This window comes from Lytechinus pictus, chromosome 5, assembly GCF_037042905.1.
Source record: "Lytechinus pictus isolate F3 Inbred chromosome 5, Lp3.0, whole genome shotgun sequence".
Classification (NCBI taxonomy): Eukaryota; Metazoa; Echinodermata; class Echinoidea; order Temnopleuroida; family Toxopneustidae; genus Lytechinus; species Lytechinus pictus.
Window position 1 is genome coordinate 29,079,437 of NC_087249.1, and position 21,901 is coordinate 29,101,337.

Genomic DNA, 21,901 nt, shown 5'->3' on the forward strand with positions numbered 1-21,901 from the left:
AGCCATGATGTAGGTTCCTTCCAGCCCCCCCCCCCCCCGATTTCTCAGTTTTTGATCGTGTGATCGCAACAAAAATCTGCACCCCGAAAATCTTGAATATCATTTTTTATGGTATTGATAAATTATAACGAGGATCATTTCTTATTTCAGTCAGCGAAATCCCTATTAAACTGAATGCCCCAATTCATTTCCCCCATTTTTTGTTTAGTGGTGACGCAAATACTGTCTACAATAAGAGAGAAAGAGCAAGATATGAAGAAAAAGATAATGGAAGGAATGAGAGTGAGTGCGAGGGAGAGGGTGGAAATACGGACAGAGAGGGTGCTGGCAAAAAGCGAGAGCTGGAGAGAGCGATAATTCTGACGGAGGGGGGGGGGGGGATGTGTGTGACATAAAGACTTCTAGAGGAGAAGCTGAAACATAAAATACTATTAGGTACCGACCCTAGATTCTTAGTAAAATATTGGTCCAGAAAGCATCATAGATATGTGGTAGGGTCCATGATATGATAAGCAACTTTGACCCCCCCCCCGGCCCAGCACACACATGGGAAACTCATCCTTTATCTAATTATCAAATATTTAGGGGCCGAAATCGTTATGACCTTTTGCACTTTCTATTTTTCTTGGTATCTTTCGAATATGGTGGATTTCTTCTTTATTCCCGGCCTCTCTTTCTCGTTAGGCCTATATGCTGAGAGGAGAATTTATAATAAAATAGGGGAGGGCGGATAGGCAAGGGTTTAAAGGCCAAGTCCACCCAAGAAAAATGTTGATTTGAATAAATAGAGAAAAATCAAACTTGCATAATGCTGAAAATTTCTTCAAAATCGGATGTAAAATAAGAAAGTTATGACAATTTAAAGTTTCGCTTATTTTTCATAAAACGGTTATATGCACATCTCAGTGACATGCAAATGAGAGAGTCGATGATGTCCATCACTCACTATTTCTTTTGTTTTGTATTGTTTGAATTAATTCCACATGTTCAGGGTGGAATTAATCATTTTTTCACTTGACAATGATGGGAAAATTATAATATTTCATATAGCAAAATACAAAAGAAATAGTGAGTGGAATGATGATGTAATCAGTTTCCTCATTTTTATACCGACCAGGATGTGCATTTAACTGTTTTGTGAAAGTAAGTGAAACTTTAAAATGTCATAACTTTCTTATTTTACATCTGATAATGATGAAATTTTCAGTGTTATGCCTGTTGGATTTTTCTCTTTTTATTCAAATCAACTTTTTGTTGGATGGACTTGTCCCTCAACAAAGCAAGTCAAACATGACGCGAGGACAAACGATTCCCCCGGCAAGGATCGATCGAGAATCAAAATAATTTGGCCAACAATCTGGCCCCCGGGGGGGGGGGGCACTCGACCAAAAAAGTAGTGGGTGTAGCCGCGAGCGAGACAAAAAACGGGTGCCTTGGAGCGGGCTTATTGTAAAAAGGAGGGTCCTCGGAACGGGCTTCGGAACGAAAAGTGTTTGTGAAAACGGGGGTCCTTGGAACGGGTCGCCTGCGTGTAATTGCGTATTCATCCCTATGGAACGGGCATACGTGCATGCAGCTAGCCCGGCGGCACGGGCGCCGGGTGCGCTAGCGCAGATGCGATGGTCGGACAGCGCTCTGCGGCCGCTTTTCACCAAAATTGCGGCTTATTGTTACAGATCAATCCGGCTGGAACGTTGTAACGGAAAATATGCGAAGCTTTGGACCAGATTTCTTTCTTCTTTTTTCTCGATAAGAAGAAAGTGCTATGCTTTGGAGCGGCTTTCTTTGTTCTTTTTCTCAATAAGACAAAAATGCTATGCCTTGGAACGAAAATTTGAGTGTAAAAATTGGGGTCCCCTCCGCGGCCGCACATACCCACTATGCGTTATATACTGAGAATCTGGCATATAATTGTTATCGTCTAGACCGGGCGTCTAGTGTCCCATTATGTTTCCAAGAGAGGGATCAAAGTTCACTGTCGATGAAAATAACCTTGATTCACCAACATTTAAGGCATATTCAATCTACAGTCAATATAGTCCGTGTGTGTCATTGAATACCACGATATACGAATTTTTCAGGTATGTTTTGTGATTATATTTCATTGATTTTTCTCCCACCGTGCCTAAACATTTCGTGTATTAATATGATCAGCGCCTGTTAGCGAATATGAAATTGGCAATACAATTTCAATCATTTCACGGCCCTGGGAAGCGGGGGTGCTGTGTGTATTATTCTTCATAAGCAGCACCCCCAGGTATTCTGAAAGATGTGTAAAAATTTAGGGAAAAAATTACCAATATTACTACGATTTTGGAGTGAAAACCTTTTTTTTTTTTGCTTTTCAAATTTACATCAGCATTCCCAGAAAAAAAATCGTTCCCAGGGCTTTGTAAAATTTCGTCACAAAACAAATATTTTTCTTATCTGCTTATACCATGTGACCAATTTATTGTATGTCAAGTGTCTGAATTGATGTTATCCCATGAAATATTGAAACAATATAAAAATTATTAATTTTGAACGAACTTGTTTTATGCTCAGGGGCTAAGGAACCGTGGGGTCTTCAACTTCAAGGAAAAGTTCATCCTTAATGAAAGAAAGTGTTTTTTGTAACACCACAAAAAATAATGATAAATGATATTGGTGAATGTATTAGGAAAACTTCATCAAAGATTAAGAAAGTTACTAGAATTATAATTTATATATTTTTATGTTAATGTGCAGCTGCTCCATATGTTATGGAATATAAAAGCACAAATTTCATTTCTTAAACAGTTCACAATGACAAATTGTTAGTTCTTTCACGAGCGATGTGAAATAATCGGTCTGTTGATATACTGAAAAATAAAATTTCCAATATCTTGAGAAAATGACTTTTTTCCTACTATAAAATATATGTTTGATTTTGCCAGCGCCATAATGAGGCTGCGATTAATGCAAGGAATGCTCCCCAGGGAGTGGAAATTGTGCACTTTTCGTGCGGGATTGAAATGAATCCAATGACCGGGGTAATAATATGCTGTTACGCGCTTTGAGCCGTTCAGGGAAAAGCGCTCTATCATGATAAAAATTGGCTATTATTATATGAAAAAGCTTCTCGCACGTGAGAAAATAAAAATTACCATCTAAAAAAAATGTAGTTATTTGAATGGCCATCATATCGCTCCCTCTCCAGACACCCATTTTCAAAACCGTTCATTCCGCAGCCCCTGTTTTTCTTTTTGAATTTCACGTCTTTCTTTTATCAAATTGGCCCATTCTAATGCTCTGTAAATTTGAATTTCTGGAATTAAGAAATCAATAACGGGAAGGAAAGTCTACTAATCATGACCATGGAAGAAACCGTGTATGATGTGTGTGTAGTTGGAGCTGGTATGGTGGGGTCAGCTGCTGCCAAATGGCTTTGTAAACTGCAACGGGAAACCAAAGTCTGTCTAGTTGGGCCTCAAGAACCGACGAAAGAGGTATGCCTACGTTCAACTTTATGTAACTCAGCATAAGTAGGCCATATTCAGGGGCGGATGGCGGATCCAGCTTTCGCCAATAGGGGGGGGGGGGGGGAAATCATCCACATTCTCCCCGATCGGCCGCTAAAAGCTGATTTTGTTGGTTTCTTTGAAGGGTCGTCCTAACATTTACTTCTTAACTTTATTCTTATAAACGAGATGATTGTTATCTCACATTAAAGCCTAATTAAATAATGCGAGAGCGAAGCGTGAGCTAAAATTTTTGGAAATTTCTTGTATTCTTTCCTGAAAATTGAACATTCTGAGCAATGTATGTGATCAAGAACAAGAGGCGTATGTAACTGAATAATTACTGCGAGCGTGAAGCACGACCTATAGGCATGATAGGAACGAGACATTCTAAGCACATTTTGTCATCATATGAAAAGGGTGAATATCTTCATATTCCTCTTCCTAAGCGCGAGTTGAAAACTGTTGATATATCAAGACCTGAAGCTGGAGATTTCGAGCACTTTTGTAATTATGAATATGGTGCATGGGTTAATACATTTTTAACAATTAATGGGAGCACAAAGCACGAGCCGACATTTTTGATAAACCGCCAAACCGTCATGAAAAGGGGATTCTAAGTAGTTTGTTAGAACTCACATAGAAGTATTAATATATCACTAATCAAAATGCGAGCTCGCAGTGCTAGCTGATAAGTTTTGACAACCAGACCTGAAAAGGGATATTATGGAATACGCGAAGAGAATATGTTCTTCACAAATCAAATAATGCGAGCGCCATGGCATTGGGAAGCGGGGGTGCTGGGTATGCTAAAAAGTACAAATTTAACTTTTAATTTATCTTACTTTATATGTTTTTTTTTGCTTGTCAAATTTTTCTTCCAAACCAGTATCCCCCATTTAAAATCGTTCCCAGGTCCCTAGCGAGCGCGCAGCTGGAGCTGAAAATTTTGATATACATACCACAAAACGACACATTTTACAGAGCACTTAAAAAATCAATTTGTCAATAATACAAAATATTGAAAGCTCGATGTAGTACAATGTTTCGTATATTGACTTCAAAACTGCATATTTTAAGATCTACTTCAGCCCATTGAGTAAGATATGTATTCTCAAGGAATAGGCAATGGGAGCGCGAAGCGCGAGCGAATTTTTTTTGAGTGACATGACAGATTTTTTTTCTTCCAAATCTACCCCTCATCTAATGTTATTCACCCGTCTTCCTCCTCTTATTTCTTCTCTTCTTTTTCTCCTTTCCTTTCCCTATTTTTTGGGTTTATTTCCTCGCCAATAGGGGAGGGGGCGGCCCCTTGGGCCCCCTGGATCCGCCTATGTACATTATATACTAACAAAAAATGAACAGACACAGAATAATGTGATGTAGGTTATTCAGAAAGCAATATGATTGACTATACACTCAGTTATAAATAGCTAGTGACATTCATAATTGTGTTTTTATATAATTATTTTAAAAGTAGTCCTATACAATTTCTCTTGTGCGTTTATATTTTAACAAGCCTGCATATGACAAGTTCATACTAATTAACATATATTTTCCGTATCACATTCAGCTGAATTAGTTTATCTTCAGTGGTACACAAATTATACATAGAAATAGGAAGTAAATAAGTGTTTATATAATCTTAATACATCCAACCAGTTGTATGAATTTGAAATCAATCTGCCATTAATAAGGTTTGAGTTTCCATAATATTATCAACCATTGATTTAAGCACCCTTGTATTTCTATTCTAATCTGAAGACTTGCATAAGGTTTGCGCGACATCACAACCATTTTTTCAAGCCTAGCAATTATATTCAGTCAGTCCGCAAGCCCCTGTGTTAATGAGCAAATGAGCAAGATTTATCCAAGTCCTCTCGTGGCTGAATTCATGTCCCTGCAAAATCTCGTGAATTGTGAGACTTTCTTTCTCAAAGAATTTAACCACTTTTTCCTTGAGTAATATTGATTATTTTTGTACCATGGGCAAGAGTAAATGTTACCCTTTTATATTGGTCATTTCTTTTGAATGAAATATTTTGATAAATAAGTGAATTTTTTACCTGAAAAGATGCATCAAACAGAATTTTCTTCCTCTGTTTTCACTTGCAAATTGTGCAACATTTTGTGTTTTAGGCACCAACATTATTTATATCATCAGAAAGCTCAAACTCTATACTTTCTTACAATGTCACTCTTGATATGTGGCATCTTTTAGATGGGTCAGCAGCCAGTTATTTCCATCAAGATGCAAGACGAGATTTCTGAAATGTCTGAGTATTAACATAAAATCCAGAGTTCTGATTGGCTGAATACTGTTTTCAAAACAGACAGGCGCGGGTAATTTGAAGAGATTACCACATGGTGAGTGTGACCTTGCAGAGGCCCAGTGTGGGGAACATTGGAATTTGCGTGGGTGTGTGGTCTATGACCAATCAGATCGCAGTATTCTTGTTTTTGAGCTGCAAAATGTACTTGGCCTATGAAAAGCTGGCTGCTGACCCATCTAAAATACATCTTCTTATAAAAATTATATCATATTAAAGCTTAGATCTTCAGCTTTATCATGATTAAAAAATCATTTGTGCCTAAACAGAAATTAAGTGTGAAAACAAAAACTTTTGTTGCATGAAAAACGAATTTGTTTCATGTTTTAGATCAAAAGTTTTTCCTATATTACAACATTCTTTTAAAAATCCAAACACATGACCTAAAAGAATGATTCTTCTTCTTTACAAAGATACCAAAAACATGAAATTTGGTCAATATTTAGAGCAGCAATGGCCGAATAAAAAGAGGTGTTTTGGTTCGCACCTAGCTCATTAACTATGCAAAAACACTCTTGTCATGAATATCACTTGGATAAAAGAAGCTACTTTTTCAGGGCTTGCGGACTGACTGTATTACATAATGGTCTTGCCATTGTCTTGAATTGTCTTGAATTGTCTTGAAGAATACGATATTATACTGTACTTTCACTAATGTATACTTTAACATTTTTAACGTTCAAATGATACCTTAATGTACTTTAAATGCTCATTGTTTGACCATTACATCCATTGGTTGCGTGTATATTAGAAATGATTGAAATATACTTTTAATCAAATTTTATAAGGAATGGTCGAAGAGGGAGATATTTTCAGCCCACTATGATGAAGGACGACTGACCAGAGAGATGGACGAAGATCTTATTTGGGCCACTCTAGCTCAGAGGTCAATTAAACAATTCAGAGATATCGAGAGGGAAAGTGGTGAGTAGTTTTAAAGATCTTAGAATATTTTGCATATCAATTTAAGCTGATATAAATCTGATGGAATTACAGAGATGTAAATAACTGAAGTGTCACGAGTTCGACTCGGAACATGATTTTTATGTATTATACAGTGGTGCTAAAATGTTGAACCACTGCCATGTTTTAGATATAATTGTGAAGTCAGGTGATATCAAATATTACTTAAAATATTACATAAAGTTTGTTTCTCTGGGCTCGCTGAAGATTGTAGCGTTGTTGTCTACATTCAACACTCAGCATGAAGGAGTGTACTTTTTGATGGGATTCACTAACTCTCTAGCACCACTGCATGTATGAAAGCAAATTAATCCCCCTAAAAATGTAAGTTAATGAATTTTTGAAAAATAAAAAGCAATAATAGTTCGATTCAGAACGGCCCTGGGAAAGAACAGTCTGCTGGCTGAAGTGCTTAAATGAATGGAATTAGAAAGAAAAAAAGGAAATTAAGATTATAATAATATTAATGATAGGAATTTAATGAAAAACATCAACAGAATACGTGGTTTTCTTAAGTTTTAAACTTTTAAAGTTCAGGTTAAAATTAAAGCTGGGTACGTAGAGTGGAATTTCACAATATGCTGATTGTATCACCTAGCGATGAATCCGTCTTCCCGCTTAAAATTCACTTTTATCATGAATATGATAATTTCACAAAAAATTCTAACTACCATGTTAACATTGCTTAACAAAGTCAAGGGTTCCATGGATATTTCCTTGACTTTTTTCTCTTTCTGAAATGAATATTTTTTTTCTTCAGATCACTTAATGAATGAATGGAGATAATTATGGACTAATTTTGATCATATGTTCTTCTCAATCGATCTAATTTTTATTTATTGACCTTTCCTTTTTCTTCCTATTTTTTTTTTATCTGGGGGGGGGGGCAGGCATTAGGATTTACCAAGAAGTGGGGTGTGCCTTTGTTGGCATCCAAGGCGAAGATAGCTTGCAAATTACGAAAGAGAATGCAGAAAAGACGGGTGTCACGGCCTACAAGGCTTTAGACTCTGTTGGACTTCGAGAACAGTTGCCATATCTTCATATCGAGCCAAACTGGGAGTTTCTGCTTAACACCGAGAATGCCGGATACGTCAGTCCGAGAAATCTCGTCGCAGCTCAGCAGAAAATAGCCTCGTCTCATGGGTGTCAAATCATCGATGATGTTGTGATCAAAGTTGAAGATACGGATGGTGATTTCTTGAAGGTCCTTTGCCAAAGTGGCCGTCAAGTCACTGCCAAGCGAGTACTCCTCTGTACTGGGGCTTTTTCAAATTACTATGACTTGTTACCTGGTGATAAAAAGATCGACTTCAAACCTATGAAAATTTTCGTAGTTAAATCAGAAGTCAGCGAGGAATATGCCAAGAGTCATGCAGACATGCCTTGTATGATAATCAACATTCCAGGGAAATTGAGTTATATTCTTCCTCCAATTAAATACCCCGACGGTAAGGAAACCTATCCAATTATTTCTGATCATGCATGGTTTATTCATTTTCTTTTACATATATAAGTATTTAATTAGATACAATGTAGGGTTGCTAGTGTGACACTCTAGGCCCACAGAAGTTGGTATAGTAACGTGGGCCCTATTTAGCTAACTTTTTTTAATGAAATGGGACCAAAGTAACAGTGGCACGAAATAATTGGGATACGATCATGGTAGCTTGGGGATCTGGTCGTAATATCTCAATAGGCTGGTGATCACAAGCTTGTATTAATGTCGATGTGGACGGTTTGTATCATTTATATACCAAGAATATTTAAATATACCCTGTGATTTCAGTTCTTATTCATTCTTTAATAATTAATATGTGTGCTCATTGATTCGTAGCTGTAGATCACGTCAGAAAATCAAATAGGGTTCCTCCTTTCACAATTATTACGAAATTTAAACTTTTCAGCCAACATTGTTGATCGAGCTGTTCAATATTATTATGCATAAAAAGATGATGTTAAGGATTCAAGTACAAATAACTTGTCATCACATAATTGGAAATCGATCTCAAACAGGTATACCTGCAATGGAGAGTCGTAGTTCTGATCTATTAAGCACCAAAAGTGGAATATTGTTCTTATTAAACTATTTAAACTCCAGGAAAGTATTACGTCAAGATCGGAGGTTATAAAGTGATAAATGTTGCCAGTGGTCTTGAAGACATGGTCGAGTGGTTCCGGAATGAAGCACATCATGAAGATGATAAAGACACCATATTGAACATCTTAAAGTTCTTCCTTCCTGGTGAGTTACCCTGAAACATTCCACTTCTTTTAAAGGGGGTATCTCACAGAACGCAGAGGTCATTGTTCTTTAAAATGTTCACGAAGGGTTGTAAGAGAGTTCTCAGATATTGTTAATGTCGCAAACAGTTTTCGTAATCGCAGAGATAAATTTTGGAGATGTATAGAATTACAAAAAAGTATAAAATTTCTTCGTGAATCTGTTTTTTTTCTCGCAAACAGTTGCAAAACAGTCTTCGCAATGGGCTGTTTAGACAGTGTCGCCGCGACTCGCCGGGGTTCTTTTGATTCGCCAATGGTAGCAACCACATGACCTAATAGCTCCTATACGATCCACTGTGAAAAATTTGCGTCGAAAGTTTTCATGTTCATGTTCTTACTTTCGTATAAGAGCTTCCAAATAAATTTGATGTTGCCAATAATATTCGTGAACTTTTGCAACGCTCGTCAGAAAAGTGATGACAAGAGCCTAGCTACTATTTATTTGAACTATACAGGGTTGAGGGAGAAGTCAAGAGGTGAATCCCGGGGTGAATCCAATTGCTAAGTAAATCTTTGTAATACTGCATAACTTTTAAAACTTTATGATTTATTGTTTTTCTTCTTTGATGTAGATCTGGCGCCAATATCTGTACGAACTGCTCGCTGTGCAATCTCTCGTACCACAACTGGGATGTTATACTGTGATATGATCTCAACACGCCTGGGAGTAGTGATGGGTTTGACCGGTAAGGGCGCCAAATCCAGCGATGAGATCGGACGAATGGCAGCAAAGATGGTCGCCAAGGGGTCGTGGGACTATGATCTTCCTGCTGAACACTTTAAGTTGCGTTTCAAGTCCACGTAGTCAAACTGAAGAGGGTGACGGCGCTATCCCCCAAAAGTCTTCTATTAAGAGACACTCGCAATATTCTGTGATCTCAATACCCATGACTCGGTAATAGGTGTCCGTCCGTCCTATTGGGAAAAGATAATTATTGCTATGGGAAACTAATCAAACTTTGATCCTGTGATTACGGGGCCGCAACCGCGTCCGTCTTCCTTTTTTTAAAGAGTATTTTACCAATTATACAACCATTATATAAAAAGGTAAACTTCTCATGATAGTATGGGTATGTGAAAGCGGTGGCTATCCAGTTAACCATATCTATTATATGTTTTCTCACGCAGTTACCTTATTGAAATTAAAGTTCATTTTAGTATGAAACTACATACATGTAGTTCGATAAAGGAAAAAACTTATTCTATAATTTAATCAGATTTTTTTAAATCTTAATATATCACTTTTGTAGATCTCTGAAACTAATAATAGCGCAAGCAGAGTTGATATTCTCAGATGAAGTTATTCTGATGGAGTACTTACTAGGACTATTAAAATTAGATGGATTGACTCAATTATATTCACGATCATGTATACATGTAAATCCCTTTATAAGACGGCACTAATGTATTTCGGTGCGGGATGCAAGGTGGCATGGTGACATGCAGTGAAGCACGTCTCATTTATTAGCATATATATATAATATATATCAGGATGTTTTATCGCTTTTTTTATGTATACTGCTATCTCTTTTATAGTACTCAGTCCACTATTAATAACTAAAGTGCTAACATAAATTTTATATTGATTCTGCTGTCGAAACAGATTATTGATTGAATCATGCAGCTGTATTTATTACCCAAATATCTTTGAGTCGATTTAAAGCAAATTTAGATGTGCAATAAATATTTTCATAGGGACTAGTCATCGGAGATTATTGACCATTTGATTTGAATAAATACACGAAATGCACCCCCACACTTCTACGTTATCCGAGCTTTAGCTCATGTCGAACAGATAATCAGTGACATTAACTATCAAACAATGTATTTTGCGACACCCTTAACGATGTTTACCTTTATACTTGCATATTATACTGATTGGTTTACAACCTCTTCATTTAATTTCCATTTGGTCTCATACCACATAGTCTTATCCTACTTCGTCTACAACCAGTTGTATACACACCATTTAGTTTAATTTTCGTTTATACTGTTTACAATTTTGTCTAATTTCCAGGTAGACTATACTTGGTCGAACAGGAGTCTGCATGGATAGATGAACTGTTTGTGAACCAGATGACAAAGTAAAAATCATGAATAGAGTAGAAATAAGACAAACTGGATTTTAGCCCAAATGGATATTAGACCAAGTGGAGTTTAGGCCAAGTGTAATGTAGGCCAAGTGTAACGTAGGCCAAAAACGATAATTGGACCGAATGGGTTTAGCCCATTTGGAATGAGACTATCCGATAAGTAGACCCAACACATGGAGACCAAGTGATAAACTGAATTGCAAATGTTGTATACCGTACAATTGTTAAGTTTTTATGTATTGCTGTGTATTTTATTTTGGTTTTATGTTCCGTGATTTAAGTTTGAAATTCATAAAACTCTATTAAGTAATCTTTTACCACGAGCTCCTTTCGTGGACCTTATTACTGGCCTTGATGATTTCTTCTACTGCGAGGAGCACAATGTTGTGGTATCGCGAGTAGAATACGACACAGCAACTTCATGTGGGTCACTAAGTAGTTAGGATGAAAGAACGTATCCTGCCGTCTACCAATTTTGTGTTCTGAATCACAAAAATATAATGCTTACGTAGGAAAATATTTCCTCAATTTAAATAAACTTCGATAACACAATGTGATAATTTTTTAAAGTTTATTTTCCCATTTCTCTCGATCGAAAATTGATCGAAAGTACATGCATTTGAAATATAATCAAAATAAAATCTCTGAAATATATATATATACACTATGATATAATGCTAGATGTGATAATAATAATGGTCATGATTATCAAGAAATGAAATGAATTTAATTGAAATGGAAAAGAAGAAAATAAAAAAAAACATCCACGACGGGAATAAGGATCAGTTTTCTCCCTTTTTTTTTTTGGGGGGGGGGGGGGTATTTTGTTTTTCTGAAGCCGAATGGGTCTCGAGCTTCATCCTATAAATTTTCAAATGGTAGATCAAGTATTTTAATAATTAAAATACGCTATGGTGTAATTTACAACCTATACATTCATATTACTTTTACTTCAGAGTTGCATGTAAAAGAGTGAGCTATGGGAGAGTCTGTCAATCGTTGTGCTTATAATCCATATAGGCTTATACAGTAATATGGAAATATTTAGAAAATCATCGTCAGACAATGGGGTGGTACTCCTCGGTGTCACTTGCACATCAAAGTGGTTCCAGTCACATCTACGATTTTTTTAAATAGAATCTTTGGTGATGCAGTAATTAACTTATGTGAAATTATAGAATTAATTTATTTTGTAGAACGCCAAAACGATATGCAAAATTGAAATCACCCCACTCTCCCACCACCGTGTTAAATATAACTGATACCGAAACCCATGGTACGAATTAACCGATAACGATGCCCCCTTTTCTATCTATTTATTGGCTCCATATTTTAACACACCAACAACTACTCGAATCATCAAGATTTTCATATCATTTTGGTCTGGTCAAAGGCTCCTCATGGTCGTCGAAACAAACAAAAAAGGCCATCCCAAACATCATCGCAACCGCGCAAGCAGGTTGGGATCAGAGGCAAAATCAAACATACCCTTTCCCAAGCTGACGTTGATCGACTATATTTGCCCAGTCAAAGGTTTTGGACTCTGGACAGTTAATGCAACATAGGTGGATAAATCAAATTCACATAAAATCCTGACTCAAACCTCCATCTTCTAAAGCTTTCCCTGGAGTACGTTCTTCTTATATTGAACTTTGAACAGATCCGGATTTAAGTCATAATTCCAGGTTCCTTTTGAGATCATGCTTGCACCCATTCGTCCGATTTCGTTGCTACACTTTGCCCCTAGCCCGTTCATACCAATGAGAACACCAAGACGAGGGTTTATCATGTCGCAGAAGAGCTGACCAGTAGGGGTGATGGAGGCAATACAGGAATTTGTCGTCAGACCTAGTGGTCGAATATCTATTTCCACAGCAAGAAAAAATGAAAGAAAAAGGAGACAATTACAAAACATATCTTCCATCTACACATCAAATGAGATAAAGAGTATAAACAATTACTTCATTCAATAAATACTCATTAATTCCTTTTTTTCGGTCGGTTTGTTTTATCATTTTTGTCTATGATTCACCTGAACACAATTCTAAATAATCATGATGAAAGACATGCACAATTTTTATAAATTGTTCTTAAAGGATATTGAATATTGCTGATTAATGCATGAAATTGAAAATAGAAAGGTGAACTAACGAAAATCCAAAATATGGCCTTCCCCCCTTTCTGTTTGTACCCATTCCCGCGTTCTCTCTCTCACATACACACATACACACCCTCACACACACACGCCATAACACCCTATCTAGATCCCCATTTGAAACATGAAAATTGAGAAATATAAATAAGATTATTCTAATTTCTTAATGAAATTGGACGTTCAGATTCTCAATATCATTTTAAGATTCATCCCTGTTTGGAATCAAAATAATTCAGTGAGATCTTCCCCTTATTTCTGTTGTTTAATTCTTTATATCTCTTTATTTCATTGTCTATGACTTCCTCTCTCTATCCACCTATCTTTCTTCTACTTTCAATCATGCCCTCCAAATAATCTTCGAGCCCAATTACCTGGTACCAGTTCTCGTAGCACATCTAATGTCTTTGAGGTATCATAGTTTCTCCCATGACTTCGGAACCATTCTGCCGCTCCTTGGATATCATCGAACTGATTATCCAAACTGAACCACAATCCAAGCTTCAAGTAGTATTTTCCTACAGGAAATCGAAAATAGTATAGGTTTCAATAATCAATGAACCTACAGCTCATAACAAACATACGGAAGCTCTGAAGTGCCCTCTACTTGACAAGATAACAATATATCTTGCCAAGTAGACTTTTGTACAACATTTTATTAATCAACTTGGCAAGATAACGCATTTCGCCATGTCGACAAGTAACTTTTTTTATAAGTTTACTTGGCAAGATTAAAGATACATAATAGGCCTATAATCATGCATAAATAATACATTCGACATGGCAAGATGAAGTTAAAAATGCACATTCCCGTATAAAAACGGACATGTACTATATGCTACTATAATTCTCTCTTGAAAGATCTGATACTTTTAATTTGAAATTTACAAATTTATAAGAGCAGATCAAAAACTTGTTTCTTTGTTATTGTTTTGGGTGTAATCAATGTAATCTTACCATCGGGATATTTGATCGGAGGCAGCACGTAACAGTTCTTGTTATCCAGAAGCATACTTGGCATGGCCGACATCTTCATTGCATCTTGTTCCGATAACTCAGCCTTTACTACAAAAGTCTTGCACATATTGAAATCAAGCTTCCTATCCTTAGGAAGAATACTATGGAAATTGGTAAACGCCCCTGTGCAAAGGAGCACACGTCTGGCAAAAATCACCCTCCCGCTCTCGGACAACACGCGCATCACTGTGTCTCCATCTTGTGACGTCACTTCACTAACGGTGGTCACCACTTCATGTATCACGTCACAGCCGAGCGATGATGCAATCTTCTGTTGAGCGGCGACGAGTTTCCGAGGGCTGATGTGGCCAGCCCTCTTAGCCGTCCAAATGCATTCGCTATCATGGTTCACCCGAAGATATGGGAATTTTTCTTGGAAAGTCTCACAGTTGAAGATCTCGTGCTGAATTGCTAGTTTTCGAGCAGTTTCCTTGAAATTTTGCATATTTTGATTTCCCTTGGTGTCGATGAAAGCACATCCAACCTCATGGTAAAAATTGATTCCTGTTGGGAACAAATTGGCTTCATTTAACTCAACGCATATTTTCTAATAATGTTCATTAGCTATACAACCTCTATAATCATTATTCCATGTTTTATAATAATAAGTTGATTACTAATCATCAACTCACAATATATAATTGTTAGACACTCGAACATACGTACACTGATCGCATTGACTCTTTTATCCGTCGACACATGAGAATAGATATATCGTATCGTAGGCCAAAAAATGCTGGACCATCACTGTTATGGTTATTACTTTCACTATAAATTATAATCCTAGCACTTATCATCACTATCATCGGAATTTTTCTCGACACTAATATAATTACTCTTGATACAAAATACATTTTTTCCTTTCAAAGCAAAAACAAATGAAATAAAAACTTACCACTTTCTTGTTCAATTTCTTTGTATCTTTGGATAGATCTTTTTCCTAGCAGCCCCCATGTATAATCAGCATCAAGCTCCCTCGTCACCCTACCCTCGTCATAATGAGATGCAAAAACTTCCCGCCTCCCATCTTCCCATTCCTACATCGTGATCGTTAAAAGAATATACACAGGGATTAATAAATAATGCATAACATACAATACAGATATAATAGAAAAAGCTGAAATTTATAAAGTGACTATTTTATAGTGAATACATCAAGTGTGTAATTTAGTAAGTTGATGATTTAGTTTAGTCTTATTTGTTTCTGGCCGGTACACATTTTGAAGGAATTTCTCATTTTAATCTCCACACATTTCTCTTTTCACTCTCCATTAATTCATAGAAGCTAGACGTTGACGTATTATACAATTTATCATATTTCTTTTTTGTTTATCCAAGTAGGGAATCTGGAAAGACTAGGCTCTTAAAATTCAATTGGCAACAAATATAATATTGATTTCTTCTTTATCTCACGTACTCTCATTGATACATGGATTAGTCAAGATGATATAAACCTGCACGTCAGTTGCATACTTGCACTGCATGCTCGCTATAAGGTTCGTTTTTCTAAAATACGCAAATTGCATATTCCATGAGGTTATCAAAAATGAATAAGGATTTGCCATTCCGGACCAAAGATTCGTTAATCCCACAATAAGTTTTGTTATTCCGAAGGTTTGTTGGTCCGAAAGATGGAATAATTTTCGTTTGTACGTAAATAACATTATGAACTGTATGGGCCTCGGGCCATAAACGAAACTTGCATTAATTTTCAGGCAATAGAACATTAATTCAAACTTCATTTCGTTTTCGGTACATGTTTCTGTCTTGGGATTAACCAACCTTTAACACAATTCATTTTCAGGGGGAAAAGAGATTAACGAACTTTCGGACTAATGTACCTCCAGAATGTTGAACTGTCTGAGCTATATAACATTCGTGCTTTTTCGGAAAAACAAACTTTCGGGATAACGAGTTGGAAATGATTAAATAAAAGTTCATTCACCTTTTCGGTTGGCTCCAGGGGCCCAATTAGACAGATTTTAGTGTCCTGTTGCAGTTTACAAAGCCATTTGGCAGCAGCTGACCCCACCATACCAGCTCCAACTACACACACATCATACACCATCTTGACCTAGATCGCGAGCCGTTAATTGGTCCATAAATTCTGAAAAATAAATTGATGTACACGATTATACAAATCGGGTGACCATGTGGTTACACGAAGCCTACATGTAAATATAGCGACCCTTGAGAATCAAGTGCCAAGCGCGCTCCGGGCACTCAGTGGGTATGTGGGTATGTGCCGCGGAGGGGACCCCCATTTTTACACTCAAATTTCCGTTCCAGGGCATAGCATTTTCATCTTATTAAGAAAAAGAACTACGAAAGCCGCTCCGAAGCATAGCATTTTCTTCTTATCGAATGAAAAGAAGAAAGAAATCCGCTCCAAAGCTTCGCATATTTTTCGTTACGCCGTTCCGGTCGCATTGATCCGCCACAATGAGCTGCAATTTTGGTGAAAAGCGGCCGCTGAGCGCTGTCCGACCATCGCCTCTGCGCGAGCGCACCCGGCGCCCGTGCCGCTGGGCTAGCTGCATACACGTATGCTCGTTCCGTTCCATAGGGATGCACACGCAAGCCGTTCCAAACATTTGTCGTTCCGAAGCCCGTTCCGAGGACCCTCCTTTTTACAATAAGCCCGCTCCAAGGCCCCCGTTTTTTGTCTCGCCCGCGGCACATACCCACTACTTTTTTGGTCTAGTGCCCCCCCCCCCCGGCGGTATCCCCCTTTCGAGCTCAACTTTTATCTTTATTTCGTTCTTTCTTTCTTTATTTTCTTTCTTTCTTTCTTCTTTCTTTCTTTCTTCATTTGTTTTACCTAAATGACGTATTACATGTTTGTTTATTTATAATTACTTATAGTGCTTTATTTATACTACATGGTTTCTGGTCTGTTCAGTTTTTTAAAACTGATTTACAAAGACGCCTTGCAGTCAAATTAACAAACATCATTCAACGTGAAAGTACAGAGTATGCCTATTACACCCTCTTGGAATCTAAATTCAAATTCGATGCTAGCCTTTGTGTATAATCTAATGCAGTTTCTATCAGTCATTATAGAGAACAACGATAATTGGGTTGGAGGTGGATGCAAACCGGGACCGTTGGGTTTTGAAATATCGTCAAAGAAGACGAAATATCAAGTTATTCCCGGTCATGCATAATGAAGTGAACTGTATGAACTCATACTGGCGAATCTTGAGAATCATCACCACTCACCTAGCTAACCACCACCACCGGGATATATATATATATATATATCCATATATATATATCCATATACTTTATTTTTTCATTCACAAATTAGAAATATTTAGATATAGATAAAAAAATGTTATTAAGTCACTGATGGATCATTATAGTGGTTATTGAGCTGTGCGATTGATTGTTGCTAATTCTGATGTTTGATACCCCTCCTTCCTCCAATTACACCCGTATTAAAGTGGGCGTCAACTGTCTGCTCTTGGCCAGGTCACCGATTGTTCATTGCTTTATAGCACAGTCACTCACTCAGAGACGGTGACCTAGTGGCGGACCGTGACCCTGAGGAGACAATGATTGGAGGGGCACTGTATTGTTTGTGAACAATGCTGTGCTCTCCAGTGCTTTGTCTCCTCCGGGTCACGGTCCGCCAACAATCGCTGTTTACTTAACCTTACAGCTTAAACAAATGTTTAAAATCTGAAACAACAAATCTTTGATATTTAATTTTTCAATCATCTAGGCACAGTGGCGTATAGCTAGGATTTTTTTCCTGGGGGGGGGGCACTGGGGGTCCTTGCTTTTTCAGGGGGGGCAACATTTTTTTCTGTGCGTGTGTATATACTATGTCACAAGGGCAGATCCGACTGGGGGTGGGGCCCGAAATTATCTTCACCTATATTTTCCCCGATCAGTCACTTCTTAGCTTTATTCTTATAAAATAACCTAAATATGAAATAATCTCATAAGCCCTATATAAAAAGTGCGAGCGCGAAGCGCGAGCGATTTTTTTTTTCTTTCATTTATTTTCTCCTGAAAATTGAACATTCTGGGCACTGTTTGTGATCCTGAACAAGATGTGTATGTAACTAGATAATTACTGCAAACGCGAAGCGCGAGCAGAAATTTTTAATAAATGTTCTAGCATGGTCGGAAACAGACCTGTTAAGGACTGTTTACAGCTACCCACGAATACGGTACATATTTCAATAATGGGAGCGCGAAGCGCGAGCTAAAACTTATTGACATTTCGACCTAAAAATTGACATTCTAAGCACTTTTTGTAATCATAAATGGGATAGGTATGTAACTAAACAATTGATGTGAGCGCGAAGCGCGAGCGGAAGAAAATTAAGATTTTAGACCTAAAAGCGAGACACTCTATTCATATTTTGTAAATTATGAATAGGATATGGTTAATTGGGTATCATTGATAATTATTGATTTTCTGATCTGAAACTGGATAAGCATATTTTAAATAAAGAACATGCAGGCTATCTCAATAAACATGCGTGCGCATATTTTAGATTTAGACCTACAATCTTGGCATTCTGAATACATTTTTATAATCACGAAGATCAATAATGCAAGCGCGAGCTGAAAACATTTGATATTACGATCTAAAAAAGGTCAATTTAAAAAAACTATTTCAAGTACTGTGCAGGAAAATTGTGAAGTGGATGTGGATCACACTTAATGAAAGATTTGTTTATCTAACATGCGTAATGACAACGTGGAACTTTTTGTTTTTAAGGCTTGAAAACTAGAAATTAAAAGTAGGCCTACGTTTTGACAGTCACATCTGAAAATTGATATTTTGAGAACTTTATGGAATACACGAAGACAAGGAACTTGGCAAATCAAATGATGCGACCACGCAGCGTGAGCTTAAAATGTTGATAACTATGTAAACCATATTAACGGACATTTTACAGAGTGCATTAAATTTGTAAATGAAAAAAAAATAATGAAAGCTCGATGTCCGAGATGAAATATGTTTTGTATATTGACTTCAAAACTTGATATTTTAAGCTCCATATCAGCCTATTCAGCAAGATGAGAATCTCGATCATCGAACAGGAAATTCGAGCGTGAAGCGCGAGCGAAAATTTGATTTAGTAACATGAAAGATTTTTTGTTTTGCAAGTCTCACTCGTCTTCCTCCTCTTATTTTCCTCTTCTTTTTTTCCTTCTGTCTTTCCCCCTTCTCTTTTCTTTTTTCTTTTCTTTTTTTCTTTCTCTTTTTTTTTTGCTCCGCCAATTTTTTCAGGGGAGCACACCAAATCTCAGGGAGGGGGGCACGTGCCCCCCCAGGCCCCCCCCCCCCCCGTTGCTACGCCACTGTCTAGGCATACTTGTTTTAAACTGTTAAACAACAACTGTAAGGTTCATATAGTAAAAGGCGTTGTATAACATTTTCAACAGCGTTTTTACTGTGCAGGTCAAGGAAAAACAGGAGTCAAAGACTATAACTTATAAGCTGTATGGTAAGCTAGCTATAGTTAAAATGACTAGTAGCCCCAAATCCGGTCAAACTTGGAATATACTGTGCGCTAGTATGGTCATGCATATTGATTCGCTTGCTTCCGGATTGTCCAAGACCGCCCAACTAAAACATTATTGAGGAACATAAGTATTCATGTATTATCATAATTATATTACCCTCACGGAGTCACTGTATGGCAGTGAGTCCAAACTTCGCGCGTGTCCATACTTCGCGGACGGTCATTATCTCAAAAACTAGCCAATATCCTTAAAATCTGACATCATCAACATGAAAAGCAACCTAAAATTACCCTTTGGTGTAAGTTTCTTTCAGATGAGTTCAGTATTCATGAAAATATTGACAAAAGATCGGCAAATTTGTCACCGTTAGCGCCCGTTTTGAAGAAATCTGATATTCTCAACAAGCATTACGATATCACCATTTTGCAAGCAGAAATCATCAAAAATGTGAGTTAAATGTGGTACTAACCGATTCTATAGCATTTTGCCGTCAATCTGATATAAATATGTCACTTTTTGAGCTTGAGTTTTTGTTTAAATCTCCACAAAACTTTGGTCCGCGAAGTTAGGTCACACTTTTTCAGAACGGTTTTCTAGCATAGCGCGCATTCGCCAATCGGAATAGAATTTTGAGATCGCGATACCGGCGAAATCCCTTGACCTACTTTACATTTTCGTCCACGATTTTATAGTTTAGGATCTTGCCGTCAATGTGGTAACTATTTCTTGAATTGGTTTTGTATAAATTATGAATATTTTGTGAACAAATTTAAGCCTGATGAATATTTTTGAAAAGTCCGCGAAGTTTGGACACCCCATCATACTAAAGGAGAGAGCTCCCGGCATCGCATTAGGCCTAGCTAGGCCCTCGTATTAGTGTGAGTGAGCTAGGCCTGTATGTAAAATGGACAAAACAATACAAAAAACCTGCAATAAAATAGACTGCACATACTATTACCGAGAAAATTGCTGGAAAGACTTCGGCGAGAAGTAGATCATCAACGACTGCCGTGATTACTCATTGTCATTTCTCTATTTGTATCTCGCTATCAACACTAGAATCATGCAGTTGACATTTACTCACATGTGATGTGGGGTGATGTGCAGATATCAAAGCTTACAATGGATTCGAAAACGTTAGTTGCAAGGTCCATGGTTGCACTGATGGATTGATGTAGGCTTAAGTATACAGTCTTCGTTGCATTGTGCATTTGTGCATGTGCACTGGAATAAGGCCTTTTGATAATTACATGTATATAATCAATATAGACCCATCTTTCCATTGCGATCTATTACGTAATATAAGTAATACAGTTAAGGCTGGTGATGTGCGTTTATGCCAGGTTTTAATAGAATGTATGTGCTGTCTTTCATTTTTTTTATTATGCTGAATTCATTTTTTAAGTAGAATTAAATATTACATTATACGTATCACCTGCTACAAGAACAATTAAAGGAATGTTAATTGAAATGGATGACATAATTGAATATTAAATTAAATCGAGTTATTTTTCTTTGCTTTTGTATTCATAAGATTAAGATATTACGAGCAAATCGAGCATTCGATAAAAATATAAAAAATTATAAGGGATTTTTTGTGCTTAGATTTTTATGAATTTTACTTAATTTAATCATGAATGCTGGGCTCAGTAGGCCTACCTGCATGTCCACCAATCAACTCTCTGGAGCAATTAATGGGCCCAAAATGTGTTTTGGGGTTCTGACGTGACTATTAATGGAGAAAAGCTTCTAAAGAGATGCGAGCGAAGCAATGAGCAAAAATTTGGACTTAAACAAAAATCTATTTTATTTCTTTTTAGATTTTGATATAATATTCAGAAAATAATGTAATATTTCATTACATCCCTTTTCCTTCCATTTCTTTCCTTTTATACACTTTTCTTGGTCATGAAATTTTAAGGGGCATGACCCCAAGCATGCATCCCGACCTGAACGCCAGTGTCCATCATATGAAAATAAAACTCGATCATTCCGGACTGATAAAATGTAAGCCTTAATTGCAAGCTAGGTATTACCACATACTGGTTTTGACCGTATGGTATAAAAAACACACATCGCAAATGATAATCA

General features: G+C 37.1%; 2 protein-coding genes across 6 annotated transcripts; one reads left to right on the forward strand and one right to left on the reverse strand.

Annotated features, from left to right (window-relative positions):
• Positions 1-1,613: 1,613 nt before the first annotated feature.
• On the forward strand, positions 1,614-12,078 carry LOC129262150 (monomeric sarcosine oxidase-like). Of its 2 annotated transcripts, XM_054900203.2 has the most exons (6): positions 1,614-2,081; positions 3,298-3,467; positions 6,598-6,733; positions 7,663-8,223; positions 8,874-9,017; positions 9,631-12,078. In XM_054900203.2, exons 2-6 carry the CDS (start codon positions 3,330-3,332, stop codon positions 9,861-9,863), a joined length of 1,212 nt encoding a protein of 403 aa, XP_054756178.2. In that variant the 5' UTR covers positions 1,614-2,081; positions 3,298-3,329; the 3' UTR covers positions 9,864-12,078. The 2 variants fall into 2 exon arrangements, with proteins under 2 accessions (XP_054756178.2, XP_063956254.1); XM_064100184.1 differs by lacking the exon at positions 3,298-3,467 and having other exon boundaries at positions 1,660-2,081.
• Positions 11,962-21,036, reverse strand: LOC129262148 (uncharacterized). 4 transcript variants are annotated; one of them, XM_054900202.2, is made up of 6 exons: positions 20,895-21,036; positions 16,266-16,427; positions 15,216-15,357; positions 14,261-14,824; positions 13,678-13,821; positions 11,962-13,014 (listed from the first exon to the last, which is right to left on the reverse strand). In XM_054900202.2, the coding sequence occupies exons 2-6, from the start codon at positions 16,386-16,388 to the stop codon at positions 12,764-12,766; spliced, it is 1,224 nt and encodes a 407-aa protein (XP_054756177.2). In that variant the 5' UTR covers positions 16,389-16,427; positions 20,895-21,036; the 3' UTR covers positions 11,962-12,763. The 4 variants fall into 4 exon arrangements, with proteins under 4 accessions (XP_054756177.2, XP_054756176.2, XP_063956251.1 ...); XM_054900201.2 differs by having other exon boundaries at positions 20,769-20,998; XM_064100181.1 differs by having other exon boundaries at positions 20,763-20,934.
• Between the last annotated feature and the right edge of the window lie 865 nt (positions 21,037-21,901).

Bases quoted from the DNA above. Each gene is read 5' to 3' on its own strand.
- LOC129262150 (XM_054900203.2), top strand. From the start codon at position 3,330: ATGACCATGGAAGAAACCGTGTATGATGTGTGTGTAGTTGGAGCTGGT. The intron at 3,468-6,597 runs GTATGCCTACGT...AAATTTTATAAG, and splicing joins CTCAAGAACCGACGAAAGAG to GAATGGTCGAAGAGGGAGAT. The intron at 9,018-9,630 runs GTGAGTTACCCT...TCTTTGATGTAG, and splicing joins CTTAAAGTTCTTCCTTCCTG to ATCTGGCGCCAATATCTGTA.
- LOC129262148 (XM_054900202.2), bottom strand. From the start codon at position 16,388: ATGGTGTATGATGTGTGTGTAGTTGGAGCTGGTATGGTGGGGTCAGCT. The intron at 15,358-16,265 runs GTGAATGAACTT...ATCACGATGTAG, and splicing joins CCCTGGAGCCAACCGAAAAG to GAATGGGAAGATGGGAGGCG. The intron at 13,015-13,677 runs GTAATTGGGCTC...CTGTGGAAATAG, and splicing joins GCTACGAGAACTGGTACCAG to ATATTCGACCACTAGGTCTG.